Source organism: Acomys russatus, chromosome 8 (genome assembly GCF_903995435.1).
Source record: "Acomys russatus chromosome 8, mAcoRus1.1, whole genome shotgun sequence".
Taxonomy (NCBI): Eukaryota; Metazoa; Chordata; class Mammalia; order Rodentia; family Muridae; genus Acomys; species Acomys russatus.
The window spans coordinates 17122145-17144533 of NC_067144.1; the positions used below are offsets into that span (position 1 = coordinate 17122145).

Below are 22389 nucleotides of genomic sequence, written 5' to 3' on the forward strand. Positions count from 1 at the left end.
AAATCACCCTTGGGAAAACTGGAGTCTTTCCCAAAGGACCCTGGGAGTAAGTTTCTATTTCATGAGGTAGGCCTATGCCCTTGGCCTCTTTTGCATATGGCAGATGGGTCTTTTCTGCTTCCCTGCCATTTGACCTAGCCAAGGAGGCCTCAGAGGCCAAATGGATGAAGCCATTCAACCTTGAACTTCCAACTTTCTAAACTATGAACTATATTACTAAGTACCCCGCCTGTTCAGGCCAGGTGTGGCCACACACGCACACACCTGTAATAGAATTGGAACACTGTAAGATCCAGACCAGCAAGGCTTATAGCCAGATCTTGTCTCCAAGAGGAGGGCCGTTTGCTAACGTCTGCAAAGCGCCTACCATATTACACAGCTGGGACTATGCACTCTACAGATATATATTATTCTTGAACTAAAAAGGAGAGCTGTCAGGTTTAGCAAATAAAAAAATAGAAGGTGCCTAATTAAAATTAAGTTTCTGACAAGCCACCAGCACAACTAATTTTGTGATATAGGAATATTTCATAAAATATTTAGGACATCATTTTTTTAAAATAGTTCATCTGAAGTTGAAACATACTTGAGACTCTGTATCTTGTCTGATATCCCTGGTTACAGCTGTTAAGGCAATAGGAGCACGGAATGGGCAGGGGAAAGAATGTGTCCCGCGGACACTGTGCCCTGGCTGCCCGAGACCTGCCTTAGTGAATGAGGTAACTAGATTAAGGACACGCCCACATTTTCATGGGGTTACTCCTAGCTTTTTAAATTTGGATTCTGTCCCTTTGACGCCTGGAAATTAAAAAAACAAAACAAAACAAAAGGACTGGCCCTTCTTTAGGGTGCTAGACTTAGCTGAGAAAAGGTAGCAGGCACTCTCCAATCCCAGTTGGTTACAAGCAGCAGAGAGATATCCTGAGGGGCAACTGAAGGACAAAGGCAACTACCCAGGGCCCCAAATGCCAATATCCTTGCTCATTCTTCTTTAAAGGAGACTTCCAGAAACTTCCTATGGGCCTGATGCAAGGAGCTAAGTGGCCAAAATGGCAGATAGTAGTAGCTAGCTGCCATGATACACCGCTTTAAACTTTATTGATCCTGGAAAGTGATGTGCTGTCCACCCATTTACAGGTGGGGCACACCTGTGGGGGTTGGCTCCCAGGCACTGCTCCACATAGCTCGGTGGCCTGCCCTCTCTCAAGGGATGAAAGAAGAATAAATAACTAGGAGCTTTAGGTAATCTTATCAGGACAGTCCTCTCATTATATTGTTCTCGTCATGGCTTTGGGGTTTCGTCATCTCAGAGGTCACATCTAGTCACAGGTGACAACAAAGCAGGTTGTCTTATTTAAGTCCACATCTGCTATCATCTTTATGAAATGTGTGTGTGTGTGTGTGTGTGCATGCGTGTATGTGCATATGTGTGTAGCAGGAAACATGGCAACAGACAGGCAAGCTTGTTGCTGGCACAATAGCTGAGAGCATATGTCTGGCCCAAAAGTTAGAGTCAGAGAGAGCTCTAGACCGAGCTTGACCTGGGCTTTTAAAACTCAAGCCTGTCTACCCCCAGTGACACACCACCAATAAGACGACACCTCCTAACTCTTCCTGCACAGTCCACCAACTGAGAACCAAACATTCAAATATATGAACCTATTGTGGGCCATTCACACAGCTCCACACACAAAGCGCCACACAGGTCATTGTCCCTTTGTGTGGGACTCTGTGCTCAGTTCTGTAACTACAAATGCAAACATTGAACTAGCTAGCATTTGTCCTGAACACAGATATAGTAGGAAACCCGAAACATGCCTAAATTGTAGCATAGCACATCAAGTATTACAGCAGAAATGTAAGCCAAGAGGCTAAGAAATCAGCAGCTCTATAGGGAACCCAACAGAGACATGAAAAGGCTCCATCTGAACATGGCTTTAGGGGATGAGTAGGAGGTTTCCGGGTGAAGGGACTCATGGGAATAAGACTGTTCCAGCAGGAAGGAATCATGAGGGCGAGAACTTAAAGCAAATCAGGTGTTGCTGTGGAGCATGAGACACTCCTGTGGAAGGGATACAGCATACAGGAGCAGGAGTTGCAGCCCCAGGAGTGAGAAAGCAGACTGAGGCCACAACATGAAGGCCCTTGTATACCAACCCGTCTGCCTGTCTCCTAGGTAGCAATGGGAGTGGCTCTGATCTTGGAAAGGAAAATGCCAGAGATAACCTGAAAAGGTATCTGGAGGAAAAAATAGTTTAATTTGCAGAAAATAAGAGCAAAAATTATTTTATGCACTTTCTTCCATGCTAATAAATAGAAATTGGGTGGTCTGGAAGGGTGGTGCATGTTCTGAACCATCTCTCCAGCCCCAAGTTATTTTACTTACATGAGTTATGTGTGTCTGTGGTGAGGTATGTACACATGAGTGCAGTGCTCACTGAGGCCAGAAGAGGGCACCATATCTCTTAGACCTAGAGGTCCAGGCGTTAGTGAGCTGCCTGACCCGGATGCTGAGAAGCAAATTCTAGTCCTTTACAAGAGCAGCTCTTAACTGATGAGACATCACTCCAGGCAGGAATTTCTATAGATTGAATAAAATAATATTGTGTTTTAACATCTACTATATCTAAATAAACTACCTCATTGGAATATCTTGAGTTTTTTTTTAAAGTTTTGCTTATATTTTTTATTGGCAGTTATAACTAGTTCTATATAGAGTCTTCATTATTTTCTTGAAATAAACTAGGAATAAAATCTCTGGGTTGAAAGGATGCACATTTTCTAGACTTACACATTTTATTATTTGTGAATTTCACATCACACATCCTAATCTCACTCATATGCCATTCCTTCCATATCTGCCTTCACCCCTGAAACTTCCTCACCAAAAGAAAATTTAAAAAGATAAATTTAAAAAGAGGAAAGCATCTCACCATGGAAGCTACAGTGCCAAAGAGTTTTCTCCAAACAAGCTTACTTACAAATGTTCATTGCAATGAGTCTTTGGTCTGGCCTGAGGCCTCTGGCTTCTGCTACACTGTCAATACTGGATCTTCAGGGGGCCTCTTCCCAGATACTCTGTTTTCTCCTCTGTAATAGAAATCCTGAGGCTTTAGATCTGAAGGGCCGGCCCCTTTACATACTCCAGCAGCTCATAGGTGGGGTAGGTGTTGGGATGGACCAGCTCAAAGCCCTGGATCTGGGCCTGTGTGGTAACTGAGTTGGTCAGCCTGTCTGCTTTCCAGTGCTCCAGCGGTCACGCCATCTTGGCCAGCTCTCCTAGGCAGCCCAGACAAGGGGCGGGGCCAGCTCTCCTAGGCTACTCAGACAAGAGGCGGGGACAGCTCTCCTAGGCTGCCCAGACAAAGAGTGGGTCCAGGTCACCCTAGTGCTCCAGTTGGTGAGTGTTGGGGCCAGCTATCCCATGCCTGCACCACCAGAACCAGCTCTCCAGTACTCATGTCACTTCTGGTGCCACCATTTGGTAGCCAGTGAGGGTTGGGGTCAGTTCAGCATGGCTCTCCAACATCACCATGGCCTCAGGGTGTTCCGCACTGCCATTACACCTCCAGTTCCACCTCTCTTCACAGTGCACACACCAGTCCTCTTTCTCTCCCATCTCTCTGTCACATATTTGCCCATTATGATGGCGTCCACCTAGCCCATGGCCCATTTACAAGGCTTTAAATTGTCAAATAAATAGATGAGTTTGTCTCCAAAATCCTGTACTAGTTTCATCCAAGCTAAAAATAGTTAATAATATCCACACATGAGCTGGGCATGGTGGCACACACCTGTAATCTCAGCACTCAGAGAGGCAGAGGCTAGCGGATCTCTGTGAGTTCAAGGCCAGCCTGGTCTACAAAGCAAGTCCAGGACAGCCAAGGCTATACAGAGAGACCCTGTGTCGAAAAACCAAAAACCTGAAGGAAGAGAAAAAGAAGGAGGAGGAGGAAGAGGAGGAGGAGAAGAAGAGGAAGTTGTTTAAATCTGGGAGCGCTGACTGCAGTGTCTCCTTGACATGCATGTGGGCAGATGGAGTGAGCATTTGGACAGGCACATTAGCAATGGCTATATGTAAGAGCTGGTAGTTCAGGGGGCTTTTTCTTCTCCTCTCTCCTATTCCTACTTTACTTTTTCTGGTTCCTCTTTTGGATTTTTGTTTTTCAAAAGTTTAAAGTCTTAAAGCAAGTTACGCTTTCACGAGAGAAGAAAAACAAGCTACATTTAATTTTAAAATAACGGCAGGTGAGCACGAGCTACAGCAGGTGAACTGTATGCTATAGACTTTCTTGTAAGCCTGTGTTGTGCCCACAACTTGACATTTAAACCAATTTGACATTCTCTGTGGTCCTCCCTCCCTTGGACCCAGTGCTCCCAGGCTCAAGGGATCTGAGATGAGCACATATGATCGCTGTCCTGAAGGAATTCACTATTGCTCAGCTGTGTCTCTGGAACGTGTCTGTGTTAAAGGGTTTGTCCCCAGTCAGGGAGGCTTCCAGGTGATGGAGCGTAAGGAGGAATCCTTAAGTCACTGGGGATGTGCCCTTGAAGGGAGTTGGGTACCCTAGCTCCTTCCTCTTCCTTTGTTTTGCTATCTGGGCATAAGACCAGCAGTTGGTTCTGCGAGGCACTTGCCACCTTGTCACCTGGCACTCCCACCTGATGGCCCTCTTTTGATCCAGAGCCATCTCAACTGTGAGCAGAAATCAGCTTTTTCTCATTGTGAGTTGATGCTCTCGTATTTTGCTTTAGTGACACAAAGCTGCCTAATACAGAACTCAAGGTTCATTGGGCTCCAGGGCAAGTCTTGGTAAATGCCAAACCAAATCAGGCAACAAGAAATCACTCCCCAGATTCCCATATAATAAAAACATCTAAGGTGCATGGGCTCGGTACATATAATCTCTGGGGTCACGTTGCGTGTCACTGAGTACAAAACAAAAGAACACAGGTTAGTGAGTGGTCAAGTCTCTCTTTACTGAAACATAATAACCAGTCAGAGGAGGTGGCGGATGTCACAGGAAACAGACCAGCCCTCTCCCCTTTCTCGTACACTCAGGCATAAGTGGACCCAGTTCTTGTGGGCAGGTACTGGGTGGGGCTCTTGAGCCAGCTGACCATCATGGGAGCCTTCCGGGTCCATAGCACAGTACCATGGCTTTGGTCTGTTGGTGGGGTCCGGGCCACAGGCACCATTGCTCTTCTTCTGGCACAGAGGACATGCTTGGCTGCAGCTAACACTCTTCAGGCCCTCCTGACGCTCAGTAAGGTCACTTGCACAAGTGGCATACGGGCACGCAGTTCATTGAGGAGCTGGAAAGCAAAAGAACAAGTGGGGTGCTCAGCCTATCTGCCCGGGAGCCCTCTGTAAGCCAAGGACAAGAAGGGACAGTGGAGGGACACCAACAATGCATCTTGCACCTCTCCTGTGATGACAAGGGTCATTTAAAACTCCCAGCAGCCATGTACACCAGGTGCCTTTATCTTCATTCCAGAACGGACTGATTTACCCAAGCTCACACAGCTACCCAGAACCCTCGAGTCTGCCCAAGTCCTGGCCCTCACGCCGTTGGCCAGACCACAACAGAAATCAATACACTTAACGATTCTTATAAAAGAAAAGACAACAGCAACAGAATCAGCAGCAACCCCATGTGGCTACTCCCATCCCTCAGCTGCCTGGCCTCATCCTGAGTTCTGTGGCTGCCTTCTGACCTCTGAAACAGTGTCAATCCAGGTGTCAAGTCTACACTCCACTGTGGCCTCTCTCTCCCGTGAGGATCCATGCTTGCTACTTTGAGTTCATGACAGAGAGCCCTGTCATCTATTTCTCTGCCCTACATTAAACGTTGATGCCTTGTGGGCAGACATCCCCGTGAAGGTGACCCCAGTGGGCCTCCCTACTGCTAAGAAAATGTGAAGACCCAGATATTTATTCCCTCTTAGTATCCCAGGGTAGTGATAGGTGGGCACAAAAGCCAAGCTTGGCCAATTGGATGCTCCAGCTCAGAGTTTTGGCCCTGTAACAGGCAACCCAAAGACAAAGTGCCAGTGGGAACCCACTTGTAACAGTGCATGCAGGAGGCATGACCCCCATGGGGAGTGACCAGCAAGAGGACAGTGTCCCAGGGATCATGTCCTGGTGCTTTTCAAAACTGCTCTTCTGCTGTTCCTTTGATTCTGAGCATCTGGGGTCCTTCCTCCCTTTGTTTGCAACCAAGAACCTTGCTTCCCCCTCCCCCACCCCCATCAATGTCACTAAACTTCTTAGACGTCTGGACATCTAGGACTTGAGGCAGATTGTCTGGGGCTGGAGAGCTGGCTCAATGGTTAAGAGCATTTGTTGCTCTTGTAGAGGACCTAGGTTTGGTTGCTAGCACCCACGAAGAGGCTCACAATCATCTGTAACTCCAGTTGCAGAGGATTTGATACCCACTGTTGGCCTCTCCAGGTACCAGGTGAGGACACGGTGCACAGATATACATGAAGGCAGAATATCCATACACATAAAATAAGATAAAAAACAAAAATTAGATGTGGGGTTGGGAGGTTTAACATATATACAATGTTTAATATATAATATATATTATATATGTAATATATATTATGTTGTTTGGTTGTTGGTTTGGTTCATTTTTTTTGAGACAGGGTTTCTCTGTGTAACAGCTCTAGCTGTCCTGGAACTTGCTCTGTATACCAGGCTGGCTTCAAACTCACAGAGATGCCCGTACCTCTGCCTCCCAAGTGCTGGGATTAAAGGCATGTGCCACCACTGCCTGCCTAAGTTTACTTATATTATGAAAAGGGAATAGAAGGGTCTGGGCGTGGTGGCTCACGCCTTTAATCCCAGCACTCAGGAGGCAGAGGCAGGCAGATCATTGTTAGTTCAAGGCCAGCCTGATTTACAAAGTGAGTTCAGGATAGCCAAGGCTACACAGAGAAACCCTGTCTCGAAAAAACAAAAACAAAAACAAACAAAAAAAGGCGCACGGGGTGGGGGTGGGGGTGGAGAATAGGAAAAAAAAATCAAAGAAGCCAGACAAGAGCAGAAGTGACAGTTGGCATGCTTCTTTTTGCCTTCACCAAGGGATCCTGCTGTCCTATTGGCAGGGATAATGACACCCACATCCATCCTCTAATGGTAACCAGCTCACTTGTCTATCCTGGCAGCAGGGCCTTACCCCTAGCATAAAGCTGCCAGTCGGCCCCTCGTTAGTGTCTATTCCTTCAAGAGCCTGAACTACCGTGGCCTTCACTGGCTGTGAAGGGTGATGGCTGCAAGTCTGAGCCATTTCCTAGAATAGGGTGGAAGGGACAATCTACTACTTTAGGTGGTACACCGGGTCTATTCTCACTGTTCACAATAAGGACTGAGATTGGACACTTCATGAGGTTGGACACTGAGCTAGGCTTATGACATTTATACTGAGCGGCCCAGTCTAATGTTCCAATTATTTACAGCGCATGCCCAGAAGCCTGGAACATTACCAATGACTTAGGATGAAGAGAATTTCTCCAAACTGGTATACAAACACATCACAGTCTTCCTTCCTGTCTGGACCATTTCTCCAAGGGGCTTTATATCTAGCATCCCTGTTTCACATCCTTTCCCACTTGCACTATCTGGGGGATGTCAGTCACGGTGGCTATGATGTTAGTTTTGTCAATTTGATGCAACCGAGAATCACGAGGCAAGATTCTCAATGAAGCATTGTCTGGGTCAGTTTGGCCTGTCTGTGAAAGATTGTCTTAATTAATCAATACAGGAAGACCTAGCTCAGAATTGGTGGCACCACTCCCTTGGCTTGGGCTGTACTTGTACTGGACTGTGGAAGAGTCAGATAGCCAGACTGTGGTGGCGCACGCCTTTAATCCCAGTACTCGAGAGGCAGAGGCAGGCCGATCTCCGTGAGTTCAAGGCCAGCCTGGTCTACAAAGTGAGTCCAGGACAACCAGGGCTACACAGAGAGACCCTGTCTCACAAACAAACAAACAAACAAACGTGAAAAAGATAAGCCGAGTAGAAAAACACGCTTGCCTTGTTTTCCCTCTGCTGTGTGGATGTGCTGTGACTAGCTCTTTGAAGTTCCTGCTGCTTTGACTTCCCTGCTGTGGTGGTTTGAAGGAGAATGGCTCCCTAGGCTTATAAATTTGAATGCTTGGTTGGTGGGACTATTTGAGGAGGATGAAGAGATGGCCTTGTTGAGGAAGTATGTCACTGGGTTGCCAAAAGCCCAAGGCATGGCATTCTCCATTAACTCTCTGCCTCATGCTGTCTCAAAATGTGAGCACTCAGCTCCCACAACAGTGTTATGTATGCACTCGGCTCCCACGGCAGTGCCATGTACTCACGCCTGCTTCCATGCTTCCTGCCATGATGATGATAGATGTGAACCCTCTAACACAGTAAACCTTCAATAAACTCTTTCTTATATAAATCGTCTTGGTCATGGCTTCTTGTCACAGCAATAGAATTCTGAGTTAAAAAATAAACCCTTTACAGGCCGGGCAGTAGGTGGCACACGCCTTTAATCCCAGCACTTGGGAAGCAGAGGCAGGCGGATCGCTGTGAGTTCGAGGCCAGCCTGGTCTACAAAGTGAGTCTAGGACAGCCAAGGCTACACAGAGAAACCCTGTCTCGAAAAATAAATTAAAATAAATAAATAAATAAACCCTTTACCCTGTGAGTTGTTTTTTGTTAGACTAATTTTATCCCAGCAACAGAAATGGAACTAGGACCGTGGCTGTGGTGGGCCAATGAGACCAGCCCTTCTGTGTGGATGGCATGCAGATTCGGGCATAGGGAAGTGCTCTTGTGTGGCTGGAGCTGTGGTAGGCCCCTTCCATATGTTTGGAGAAAGAGCATGGAAGGTGAAGGGCACAGAAGGGCCACGACAGAGAAAAATCCTTGTGATTCCATTGGCACTGCCGGCTCCAGCCCTATCTGAAGCTGGGAGAGCCACCTGTAGCTTTCTCAGACCTTGCCTTTTCCAGGTAAATCACCATGCCTTGGTTCCTGCTGCATGCAACCAAGATCTCTGCTTATTTACTCTCCCACCAAAATCATTGGCCTTTTCCAAGGCCGGAAGGTCCACACTTCCAAGACATGAAAAAAAAAAAATGGATCTGGGATCTGGGAGATTTATTCCCATTATAGAAAGGGAACAAAAGGACTGAGGAATTGAGAAAACAGGGACGAGCAAAGCCAGACACGAGCCCCACGTCCAACTCCTCATTGTCCTTCTTGTAACACAGCGCCATGTAGTCTCACACTTCTGTGTCCTGCAGATGCTCCCTGGAGTCCTCAGGAGCCCTTCTCACCCCCTCACCCCCACCCCACTTTACTCCCCCACTTGCCTGGTCCATCAGCTTCTTTGCGGCTTTGGGCTCAGTGAGGTCCTTACGGGAGGCCACGCTCAGCCGTACAAGGAGGAGGCCTCCACCTTCACCTGAAAGTTGAGGATAGATGGAAAGGTGATGGAAACACAGCCAAGCTCACCTCCAACCTGGGCCCCTCTCCACACATATGTGCTCAGCATTTGCTCACCACAAACGGAAACGAGGGCTCCCGGCTTGGGATGATTGTGCCTACTGCTGTGTCCTCCATAACCAGTGAATACAGTACAAGATGTCTCAGGGCACCTCCCACATTTGAAAAGCCAAAGAGAAGAGTGAGGAAGGGGAAATGGAAGAGGATCTAGAATGTTCTTAAGGCCTGGAGACCTTAGTTGGAGAGGACCCTGGAGACCTTAGTTGGAGAGGACCCTGGCCAGAGAGAGAGATGAGGAGGGTGGCCCTCAGAGGGGTGATTTGAAAGAGTGATGGGGAGGGGCTGGCCCTTAGACGGGTGCCCTTAAAGGGTAGTGGGAAAGGTTGGCTCTCTGAGGAGTACCCAACCTGAGCCAGTTCTTCCAGCAATAAGTTGGTAGAGTGAGGAAGTCTCCCAGCAGAGCCTTCCTGTCTTACCAGCTCTACCAGAAATTTCATTCTTTCTTTTTTCTTTTCTTTCTTTCTTATTTGTTTATTGATATTTATTTATTTATTTATTTATTATTTGTTTGTTTGTTTGTTTGTTTGTTTGTTTATTGAGACAGGGTTTCTCTTTGTAGTCATGGCTGCCCTGAAACTCACTTTGTAGAGCAGGCTGGGCTGGCCTGGTCTATAAACTCAGTGATGCTCCTGCCTCGGCCTCCTGAATGCTAGGATTAAAGGTGTGTGATTTCACCATCATCACCACCACCACCGCAGCCATCACCACTACCCACTAGGCTCCATCTTTTCTCTTACGGAAAACATAAATAAACGCTCTAGGTTCATTTACTTCACTGACTTTTAACATCACTATTTCTGGAGACCAGGAAGCTGAGCATCAAACCCTTAGTCTCTCACTGACGCGCTGGAGAAGACACATCTGACTTTGGTTTGATGACACCAATCGAGTATGTTACCTTTCTGGGCTCAGAGGCCACTTTTGCTAAAACCACTGACTCTACTTGAATCTGCAGGTGTCTGACAAGTCCCTAAAACTAGACAAAAATGCTTGACATCTCTGCCTCTACACAGTATCTGTCTCCTTTGTCAACCTAGCCTTTGGGTCAGATTTCTGTTCAACTCTAAACTGTTGACATTAACCACTTAAGAACTGTTTCCCATGACACTGTAGTGCGAAGTTGATTTATCTTAAATTTACCTCATGTCTCTTCTTCCCTTTAGGCAAAAGGCAATGAGGTAAGATTGAGGAAGGTAACAGCTCACTGGCTCAGCTCCTAGAAGTCTCCAGGAATCTGTTCTGTCTCCTTCCGCCTCTCCTTGTGAAGCCCTTCAGGATATGTGAGAGGCCCAAGATGACCTTTATTCTCTGGTTTTCCAGGTGAGCCTTTTTCCTTGCCCCAACAGCTTGTCCTTAAGTCATTAGCCTTTTGGGGTGGTAGAAGTGATCGTTGGTGACTAGGGAGGCTTTTTGCTCACAGCTAGTGCTGAGTATCTGGTTCCTCTGGGTTAGGCACTAAAGCTGATGTCTCAGACCACTGCAGCTGTGACCACCAGATCAGCTCTATGAACAGTCCCTCACATGATGATCAGGAAGGCTCTCCAGGCTCTAAGATCCTATGAGGCTCCCTGACCTCTCCCCAGGGTTACATGAGAGGTATATGACACATACCTTTAATCCCAACACTCAGGAGACAGAGGCAGCCATATTTCTGTGAGTTCAACGCCAGCTTGGTCTACAGAGTGAGTCCAGAACAGCCAAGGCTATACAGAGAAATCCTGTTCTGGGAATGGGGGAGGGGGAACCAAAGAAAAAAAGAGAGAGAGAGAGAAAAGCTTCCAAATGAAAGTCACGACTCAAGGAAGAGATGCAGAAGACAGCAATGCAGATGAAGCAGAAAGCAGACCCACCCTGCCCCACCCCACCCCCGCCCCGCAGCATGGAGATAGCACAACAAACCAGCTGAAGAGGCACAGATAGTTCCTCAGACTGGCAGACTGGAAAACCTTGATGCTGAAATGCACTAGTTGCTGAAGGGCAGATGCTCAGGACTGCAGTTATGAAGGATCGTCGCATCAATAGTTGAATGGACCTTCAGGGACATTCAGACTGTTAAATTCATGGAACTGATCATTGTTTCTATTGTAAAAGTTAAACTGTGTGCAATTTTTAGTTAAACAGAAAGGGGGAAGTTGTGGAGGAATGTTAATTCAGAACATGGCTGTTCTGGCAAGAGATCACGTCCAAAGACCTTCTACGTCTGTGTGATCTGGCTGAGGCAAGCAGATCTGAGTTCAAGGTCAGCCTGGTATAGAGCAAGTATCATGTAAAGAAAAACTTGGGTCCAGGCGTGGTGGTACATGCCTTTAATCCCCAAAGAAGGTAAAGTTAGTTTATAGAAGGAAGCACCCATGTTTGAAAGTGATGTCTAATTGAGTGGCAGAAAAAGTGTGACGAATCAGAGAAGATTGGACAGAATAGATTTCGCCCAACTCTCATGAGAAGAGAGAGGAAAGGGAAGCTACTTAAGGGAGCAACACTAAATGAAGGGAGAGGAGTTAGTTTTACCAGGACAATAATAGAGAGACAGGTTGAAGAGAGAGAACACAGGTGAAAACAGAACAAGCCAGACCATGAGAAGGAGCCAGAAGATTAGGACATATTGCTGGAGTTAGTTTGAAGCCAAGCAGAGTAATTCAGGGGCCAATAGAGAAGCCAGATTGATTAAGTCAGCCGAGAGAGGCATTTGAGCCAGAACAGCTGAGTTAAACCAGCCAACCCAGGGCTCAGAAAGAACAAGTAAAGGGGACCTTATTAAACAGTAAGCCTCAGAGGCTGGAAACATTCTAGGCCTAAGTTAGATTGTACAGAATCTAGAAGCTTCCAGGACTAGGCCTAGGTTAGCAGAAGGGGACAGTAAGCCTCCAAGACAACAATTGAAACAGGTGAATAAACGATCATTTTATACCACAAGGACAAGATAAGCAGCAGAGGCAGATGCTCCAGGCTGCCCGCACGCTGCCCCTGCCAGAGCTGACAGTGAGCTTCTCTGAGAAGTTTCTGTTGTTTCAGAAATGAAGGTTTAAACTCCCCAAATGTTGTTTTGTTGGCTTGTCTAAAGTTGCTCTCTATGATACAGAACACAGCAAATATGTCCACCAAGCCCCATTTACTTACATGCCCTCTGTAGGGTCACAGGGTGGCGTTTGGACAAGCTGTCCACATTTCCCCTTCTGTGTAGGCATGGCTGGGCTAGAGACTCCTAAGGGCCCAAATCTTCTAAATAACATTTCAGATCTCACTGGATGCACAGTATCTGCCCAGTTGTTAACTTTGGAGAGGTTAGACCTGGAAATGTTAGTGTTCAGCCAGTGCAGCCACCCTTCAGCCAAGGTGAAGGAACCTAGGCTCAGAGGAGAGGGGCATGTCCCAGGTCCCTCAGGCTACAGCAGAGCCAAGATCTGAACCACCTCTCAAAAACCCGGCCTCACATTAATCACGTAGACATCACTGTATCACATAAACATCCCTACATCACACACACATCACACACACATCACTCCATCACACACACATCACTACGTCACACACACATCCCTACATCACACACACATCACTACATCACACACACATCACTATAGCACATATACATTAAATAAACATCACTATATCACACACACATCACTACATCACACACACATCACTACGTCACACACACATCACTACGTCACACACACATCACTACGTCACACACATCACTACGTCACACACACATCACTGCGTCACACACACATCACTGCGTCACACACACATCACTACGTCACACACACATCACTACGTCACACACACATCACTACGTCACACACACATCACTACGTCACACACACATCACTACGTCACACACACATCACTACGTCACACACACATCACTACGTCACACACACATCACTACGTCACACACACATCACTACGTCACACACACATCACTACGTCACACACACATCACTACGTCACACACACATCACTACGTCACACACACATCACTACGTCACACACACATCACTACGTCACACACACATCACTACGTCACACACACATCACTACGTCACACACACATCACTACATCACACACACATCACTACGTCACACACACATCACTATGTCACATATGTATCACTGCATCACACACACATCACTACATCACACACACATCACACACACATCACAAACACATCACATATACATCACTCCATCACACACTCCATCTCACACACACACATCACTATGTCACATATGTATCACTGCATCACACATACATAACTACATCACACACACATCACACACACATCACTCCATCACACACTCCATCTCACACACACACATCACTAAATCGCATATGTATCACTGCATCACACACACATCTTAACTACTTATTATCATGAAATGTCAAGGAACAGATGCAATATCGGCCTTTAGCTCCCTTCTTCCTCTTAACTCCTTAAGGATACGTCAAATCTCAAAAACAATCACATGTGGAAGAAAAAAAAAATCACATGTGGGGTTTCACTTACCCAGATCACGCTTTGTGGTTTTCCTTGTCGAAGCAGTAGTGGCTGTAGATCTTGGGGGCTGTGTCGGGGTCTTAGGTGAAGCTGTGGGCTTGGCTAAGGTGACATTTGGTTTCTTGCTGGTCCTTACTGTAGTCACATAGACAAAAGGAAGAGGGCGGCTACCTGTGAGGAAGGAGGGGTTGGTTGTATTGTCTGTGGTTACAGTATCTGAGGGAGTAGAGCTCTTGGTGGTAGCCACGGCTGAGAGACTGTTATGTGGTGCTGAGGAGCTAGCAAAGGTGGTTGCTTCTCCCACTGTTGACCCAGCAACTCTGGGGACTGTAATTGTTCCCAAGAGCTCAGTGTGGCTTTGTGTCTCAGTCGAGGGTGCTAAGTCTTCTAGTGGGTTTCTACTAACGGGCACCAACGTTCCACCAGAGGTAGGCATCTGGGCCACTGCTGTTTCTCTTTCTGTGGTCCCGCTAGTGGAGAGTGTGCCCCCAAGGGCAGTAACAAAGGCTGGGGTGCTGGCTATTGACAGGATCCCAGATGAGCTTGCAGTCTCAGAGATAAGTGGTGTGGCCTCAGTAGATTGAGGCAAATTTAACATCTCAGAAGTGGACAAGGCTGTCGTCACTTCTGTAGGGTTGTAGTTTGTGTCTGGGGTCCCAGGCACGATGACAGATGTTTCTATTTCTGTGACGCAGGTGGTTAGCTTGGTATGGGTGATGCTGAAGGCAACCAAGTCCTTGGCTGCAGTTGCAGTGTTGGGTTCCAGGACCCATGAACTGCCAAGGACCCCACCTGAGCTGTCAGAGGAGGAACTGCTCTCTGAAGACAGGTGCTCAGCTTCTGTGGAGGAGTGTGCCAAAGCCAGGAGGTCAGCTGTGATCTTACTTGCCTCTTCAGAGCTGTCATCAGTACAGAGGGTATCAAAGATGGCTTCTACAGGACCACTCACTGTGCCAGTCTTGGCTGTGCTCATGCCAATTGTGGGGCTGTCACTCCTTGCCGAAGTCTCTGTAGGGATGGTGTGCACAGCCATGAAGTTGGAAGGTATTCTTACTGCAAGAGTTCTGGTCTCTGTTACAGAGGAAATGGTCTGGAGCTTTAGGGTCAATTCAACATGGGAGATGGTCTGGTTCTCTGGGGTCTCTGTGGTAGAAAAAGTGGTCTGGGTCTCCAGAATTGATGGGGAAGAGGAGGTGGTCTGGGTATCCAGGGAAGATGGTGCAGGGGAGGTGGTCTGGGTATCCAGGGAGGATGCTGTAGGGGAGGTGGTCTGGGTGTCCATGGAGGATGCTGTAGGGGAGGTGGTCTGGGTGTCCATGGAGGATGCTGTAGGGGAGGTGGTCTGGGTGTTCATGGAGGATGCTGTAGGGGAGGTGGTCTGGGTATTCAGGGAGGATGCTGTAGGGGAGGTGGTCTGGGTGTCCATGGAGGATGCTGTAGGGGAGGTGGTCTGGGTGTCCATGGAGGATGCTGCAGGGGAGGTGGTCTGGGTGCCCATGGAGGATGCTGTAGGGGAGGTGGTCTGGGTGCCCATGGAGGATGCTGTAGGGGAGGTGGTCTGGGTGTCCATGGAGGATGCTGTAGGGGAGGTGGTCTGGGTGTCCATGGAGGATGCTGTAGGGGAGGTGGTCTGGGTGTCCATGGAGGATGCTGTAGGGGAGGTGGTCTGGGTGTCCATGGAGGATGCTGCAGGGGAGGTGGTCTGGGTGTCTATGGAGGATGCTGTAGGGGAGGTGGTCTTGGTATCCAGGGAGGATGCTGTAGGGGAGGTGGTCTGAGTGTCCATGGAGGATGCTGCAGGGGAGGTGGTCTGGGTGTTCATGGAGGATGCTGCAGGGGAGGTGGTCTGGGTGTCCATGGAGGATGCTGTAGGGAAGGTGGTCTGTGTGTCCTTGATACTGACTTCTGAACTGGCACTGGGCTCAATGAAGGTGTTAGAAGCAGCTTCAATGCTCAGGGATTCAGTGTCTAGAAGATGCCGTGTGGGTTCAGTGGTCTGGGAAGCTCCCTCTGAGCTGGGCCTGTCCCTTGGAGTAGAGGCAAGCACATCCATGTTGTTTGTTGTCACCAGAGGAACTGATGTGCTGATGGTGAGGCCTGTGTTGGGTGAGAACAACTTGGTGAGTCCCCTCGGAGTGACCAGTGTCTGTGCCCTGGTGCTATTGGGTGGCACGGAGGGTCACTGTCTATATAAACAAAGATGACGTAAGAAGCACAGAGAAGCTTCCAGTACTTTCTGAAGAAACTGTCACTCTTATATGGGTAGTTGGCTCACCCACAAGATATTTTTCCATGGAAGTATTCTCTTTAAAGTCAAGAATGACTTATGGTATCCTCTTCAGAGGTAACGGGGAGGACAGGGAGAGGAGCCTCCACGCTGAATGGAATGTGTCCTGGCAAAGCTATGTCAGCAAACTGAAGACAGCTCACTTGGGTAAGGAAAGTGGTTAGGTGGGTATGTGTGCACGCATGTTCTGTGTGCTCACTCAGTTAACACAACCAGCATGCACGCACACATGTGTGCATGTGTGCGCCCATGCATGCGCGTGCGCGCGTGTGTGTATGCACACGCTCGCACATGCGTACAGGAGCTACTGATTCCCTTCTTCACAGACTTTCCCCACTCCCTAGGCCAAGCTATTTCCCCTGGTGTGCAGAACTCAGTTCAGACCATAGGACATCGCTGCATTCCTCCTCCAGATCTCCAAAACCATGTGGGGCAGAGGGGGATGAGAAGAGCATGGATACAGAGCTTGGTTTGAGGCCCCTCTCTGCTCCTTGTTCTGCTGTGTTTTAACTCAGTGACCCAGGATAAGCCCCTGCGCTTCACACTGACATTTTCTCATCTGTAAAGTGGAATGAGGCCCAAGCCCCCTGCCCCACCCCCGTTCATGGGGTTGTAAGGTTTCAATTGAACAGAATGAAAAATACAGCATAAGGCTCGTCAACTGTGAGTGCCTGTGTGACGGGCAGGGTGGTCCCGTGGTTAGGCACTGCTAGCCTAGCACAGGCTGACTCCAGGGATAAATTACTCCCTATAAGCTGTAGTCTCCTTGCCTTAAGACAGGTGGCAGTGTCTTAGAAGTGAGTGCCTATTCCTTAGAGTTATTGTGAGGATTTAAAAGGCAATGTTGGACCAACCCGAAAGCTCAAGTGCATAAAGGTGCTCACCACCAAGCTTGATAACCTCCTCACACGTGTCAGGTACTCATGCTCCCTTCCTCCCTCCCTCCCTCCCTTCCTCCTTCTTCTTCTTCTTCTTCTTCTTCTTCTTCTTCTTCTTCTCTCTCTCTCTCTCTCTCTCTCTCTCTCTCTCTCTCTCTCTCTCTCTCGCTCTCGCTCTCTCCTTTGATGAGCTCTGGGTTTGATTAAGAGATTCTTGCTCGATGAATAATGTGAAAGAGCCTTCAAGGATGATTCCCCAAATGAACCTCAGGCTTCCACATACATTTGCACACATGTTCATACACAGCCATACAGATGTGAGTCCACACATGCTAAAAAAAAACATCCTCTCTTAGTCAGGTGTGGTGGCGCACGCCTTTAATCCCAGCACTCGGGGAGGCAGAGGCAGGCAGATTTCCATGAGTTTGAGGCCAGCCTGGTCTACAAAGCAAGTCCAGGACAGCCAGGGCTACAAAGAGAAATCCAGTCATGAAAATAAAATAAAATAAAATATTCTCTCTCTCTCTCTCTCTCTCTCTCTCTCTCTCTCTCTCTCTCTCTCTCTCTCTCACACACACACACACACACACACACACACACACACACACACACATACAGAAAATAGAAAATGGAAATACATACAAAAATAGAATATTTTTAAAAAGTAATGTCTAGTGTGATGTGTCAGCCTGGGGTGTTCACTGTACCAACACCAGTGTACTGAGGACCTGGACCACAGGGGACCTTATGTGGTAGGGTCAGCATAGATGAAATGACTTAGAAGAACTCTATTCAGTTTCACTATGAACCTCAAGTTACTCTGAAAGTCATTTTAAAGTGTGTGCCATGAGTTTGGCACAGCGGGTGCTGTCGACAGATCAGTGTTCACTCCTCTCTCTCAGAGTCTACCTGTCCAAGCAGTTTCTGACAAACTTTTCATTCAAAAGGCAAATTTCAAAGAATAATTGTGCTGGGCAACAAAGTTGGATGAACCAGAGCTTTGTTAAGCCATATTCTCCAGTTCACAGGGAAATTACCGCCAGCTGGCATCTCCCTGCCCCTCAACCCTCCCACCCCACTGTCCCATGCCTAAAACCTAACTCCCAGTCTTCATTATGGTGATGGCCAGCAACTGTGCCACCATGTTTAAGCGCACACATTTGCCATCCCGCACATGCGTCCATCCATTCATCAGGCCAGTAATTACAATTGGCAAAAATAACTCTTGCCCACAAAGGGCTGTCTTTGCCAAAACTCACACCTGGAGCCCTGCCAGGGAGGAGCCTCCCAGGTGGAGGGGTGTCCCTTACCTGGAGAGCCCACAGTGACTCTAGCCTTCCAGCAGAAGAAAAGGAGATGCACAGCTAGGCCCCAGACAAAGCCCATCCTGCCTGGGCACTGACCACCGCTGCCTGACAGACCTGCGGGCTGCCTCTCCTCACCACCCTTTCCTGCTTCCTCAGTCCAGGGAGGAGGGGCAGCGCCTGTCCAGGCGTGACTGGGTAGATGCCAGGATCAGCCAGGTGAACACAAATGTGCTGTGAAGGCTGACAACAAGCTCGCCGTCCCACTCCCCACCCCCACCGCCACCTCCTTGCCTGGCAGCCTCACTGGTCTGATTTGGAGATACGGCATCATCTTCTCTCTGAACTCCTCCCCTGCCACCAGGAAGGGCATGGGGAAGACAGTGTTTACCCCACTCACCCATGAGCAGACCCAAGTTTCTCTGCTGAGCCCAGATTTGATTAGTTCTGGGGTTCAAGGGCAAATAAGAGAATCTTTCTGAGCCTCAACTTCTTGCTCTGTAAAATGGGCACACTGTCTGACTCAGGGGGCTACTAAAGTTCTCACGCACAGTATCTCCCTATGCATTGCTGGTACTCAGAGAAAATACATTCATTACAGGTGCTCAAGACATAAGTAGGCCTCTAGGAGGCAGCCTGGTCTACAAAGCGAGTCCAGGATAGCCAAGGCTACACAGAGAAAACCTTTCTCGGAAACAAAAACAAAACAAACAAATAAACAAGATGATGTAAGTGGGACCCCTCATCCCCAACCAGCAAATGTGTGGGCAGAACTCTAACTCTGAATATCTTTCTATTTTCAACATCCTGGGATTTTGCAGCAAGTCAGAGGAAGGATCAGGTCCCCAGCCAGGCTTCAGTAACCAGGATGTGGAGGGTTAGCATGCTACTCTGAGTCCGAGGGCACGGGAAGGAAAGCCAGTGTGAGGGAGATGACTTGGGGACACTTAGAGATTAGTTCCTGAGGCAAAGAGTGACGTTATGGTCTGTATTTCCCATGTGCCTCCTCCAAAACAGAGAGGACTCTTGCCTCTCAAGGACCAAGGCCATGTATGGCCACACCTGGTAGCCAGACAAGGTTCCTTGCAGAGTTTACTTTAAGTGCTCGTGGATGACAGCAACTCTGGGTTGCAGCAGACGTGTTGGATGTTGGGTCTGTGTCGTAGAATCACAAAACCGGGAACTGGAAAGACATTTAAAACTGTATCCAAAGATCTGTCCTTAACGGTGGGCAGGAAGCTGTCTGATCTTAGGTGAGCAGCTTGCCTACTCTGGGCCTCAGTCAAGAAGAGCATTGAGGATTCCTGGGTCTGACAGACTGGGATTCACTACAGGATATGTGACACTGTCCTCTAGAACTTTATTCCGTACTGAGGTGATGAACTCTGTTGCCTGGGAAAAGGAGCTGTCAGCTTGGGGTATTATTGGGGTACGTCAGCCTCTTCAGATGAGGCTGATGGAGTCTGTGTGGAGCCAGCTGCCACTTGGAGTTGAGGGTCTTGGGACCAGTCCCCAAAACACAATCTGTAGGCTGAATCGGTTCCGTTCTCCTACTCAAACTCAGCTCTCCACACTTTCCACAGGTGGAAAGAGAAGAGGCCACTGCAAGGACCTGGATTTTGGGAGCCATTGCCACATAGCCATGAGCTCATGTGACACTCACCCTTCAAGTAGGTGAAGAGCGCAGAGCAGGAAGGCAGGTCCTCTGAGCACTCTTCCTCGTTTTCCTTCCGCACCCCTGCGGGGCCAGGGCCTTCCTCATTCCAGGAGCAGGTAGGTCCCTACCTCTGAGCTAAATCTCCTGACCAGTATTCATGTGCTTTTTTCACCACCAACAAAGAATAACTCCACTCCATTTCCTTTTCCAACTGAAATGGCCAACAGTTCTACCCATTTGTGCATTAAGAGAAACAAACGAACAAACAAAAAACCCTAAGAAGATCTGGGCCAGTTTCTTCTTTATTTAGCGTCATTTGCAAGCCTGGCTGACGGCTGGTGGCTCTGAGGGCCATCACAGACGTCACTAGAAAGTTCTTGGACCATTTCTTCAGCCTAGCTCAGCTCTCACCCTGAGTGAGCACCAGGTACAAGTGTGACTACATTAACAAGCACGTGCTTCTGGCAAGCCAGACCTTGTCCTCGGCTCTTGAGATTGTACATTATAGAGGAAAACAGACAGAGCCCACCCTCGGGAGCTAACTCCTAAATACAAGGTGAGCAGTGAACACAGGAATAGGTGGATTTGTAAGGGGTGGAGAAAGAAAGATAAGAAAAGAGGAACCTGTGAGTACCGGGGTGTATGTGGGGGCAGCGCAGGGTGCAGGACTGAGTAACAAGTGAGGAAGGGGGTTGCAGGGACAGGAGAAGAAAGGTCAGAAGCTGAAAGCAGGAAGGTTTGTGAGCACCAAAGAGCCACTGAGGTTGAAGTCACAGGGGTATAAAAGATGGGGTGTGGGACAGCAGAACAGTGGGGGAGGGTAAGAGGGATTTTGTGGGTATCTGAAGCTTCAGTCTGTCAAAACACAAATCATGATAGAGTTTAAAGATCTTCAGTGGCTTTCTCTATGCTTCCAGAGGCCGGCTTCATTCCGTACCACAGAAAGAGCATCCTTCCAGTGAGCTCAGCTGGCAAAGAAGGCAGGACAGGACAGGAACAGGACAGGGGCTGAATGGTGCCCACCCCCAGCATTGCAAGAAAGAGTAAAAGCAAAAACAAGTGGTTCAGTGAGTTCAAATCTACTTCCCTGGTAAGGTGGGGGCAGGGGAATAGACACTGGTCAAAAGCGGGTCCCTTCTTTTGGTAAGAGCTAAGCAGAAGGAACTTTATCAACGTCACCTGTTCCCAAAATCCAGCAGCTCATTCTCTCCTGCTCTCTAATTTCAGATAACTTAGTCCCAGGGACATGAGACCAAAGCCACTGACTCTTTTTGGTCTGTCGGACTCACTCCGGAACCTTTTCCAAGACAATGGCACCCTATGATTTTTAACTTGACGAGCAAGCAAGCTGGAAGGTGTCCCTGGAGAGCTCTAGGTAGAGTGACATGTGATTGAGACCAGCATAAAGACTAGGAGTTAGGTTGCTTTCGGCCCAGTGTAGGCATGAAATGGGATGGTGGGGAAGGGACGGCCTGGGAAAGCTCTCTGATAAGTGACATGTGTTGGCAGCAGAGGCGGAGATCAATCTATCTTGATCAATGTGCATTGTCGTCAGGGTGAAGTCAAGGAATTGTGTAGACTCTCAGCTTGCGTATTAGGAAGGGTTCTGATGTCATCAGCACCAGTTAGGCTGGTCTCTCTGACCTCCTGTCCCCCTACAAAACCAGGGCATATCATAGGGGTGACTCTGACTTGGTACAAGGCCTAATTGACTTAGCATAAGTGTCCAGGAAATGCAAAGTCATCCGTGCGCTAGACAAGGAGCTGAGCCTAGCGCCACAGGCCACAGCGGAGTTGTTTTTGTTTTGGGTTTCATGTGGAGGCACCATTTTTTTTTTTTTTTTTTTTTGCCATCTTGGGTCTAGAAGTTGGGGCTTGCATATCGCCTGAGAAAGGGACTAACTTTATTTACAGGTGCATTTGGGTGTGCTCGGTATAAATAGCTCACCGAACAGCCAGAATAAAATGTTTATATACCAAACAGCAACAAGCTTGGGACTTAGGGCTGCAACCAAAAAGTCTGAAAGCAGCTACAAGTTCTGTTATACGCACGGGATGGACAGTCTGTCTCCAAGACAGACAGAGGGCAGGGAACTGCTAACCCTGCATTTTGAAGAGGCTCGGTTTAAAACTAGGTAAATTAGAATATGCTCTTTCCTGGCCCCTACTATTTTTCACTTTACAAAAGTCTTTACGCAAGTCTAAAGA

The 22389-nt window shown here is 48.1% G+C and overlaps 1 protein-coding gene across 1 annotated transcript; it reads right to left on the reverse strand.

Moving 5' to 3' along the window:
* Positions 1–4971: 4971 nt before the first annotated feature.
* On the reverse strand, positions 4972–18652 carry Muc20 (mucin 20, cell surface associated). The gene is made up of 5 exons (XM_051150429.1): positions 18531–18652; positions 15493–16152; positions 14065–15168; positions 9361–9452; positions 4972–5316 (listed from the first exon to the last, which is right to left on the reverse strand). Exons 1-5 carry the CDS (start codon positions 18604–18606, stop codon positions 5248–5250), a joined length of 2001 nt encoding a protein of 666 aa, XP_051006386.1. The 5' UTR covers positions 18607–18652; the 3' UTR covers positions 4972–5247.
* Between the last annotated feature and the right edge of the window lie 3737 nt (positions 18653–22389).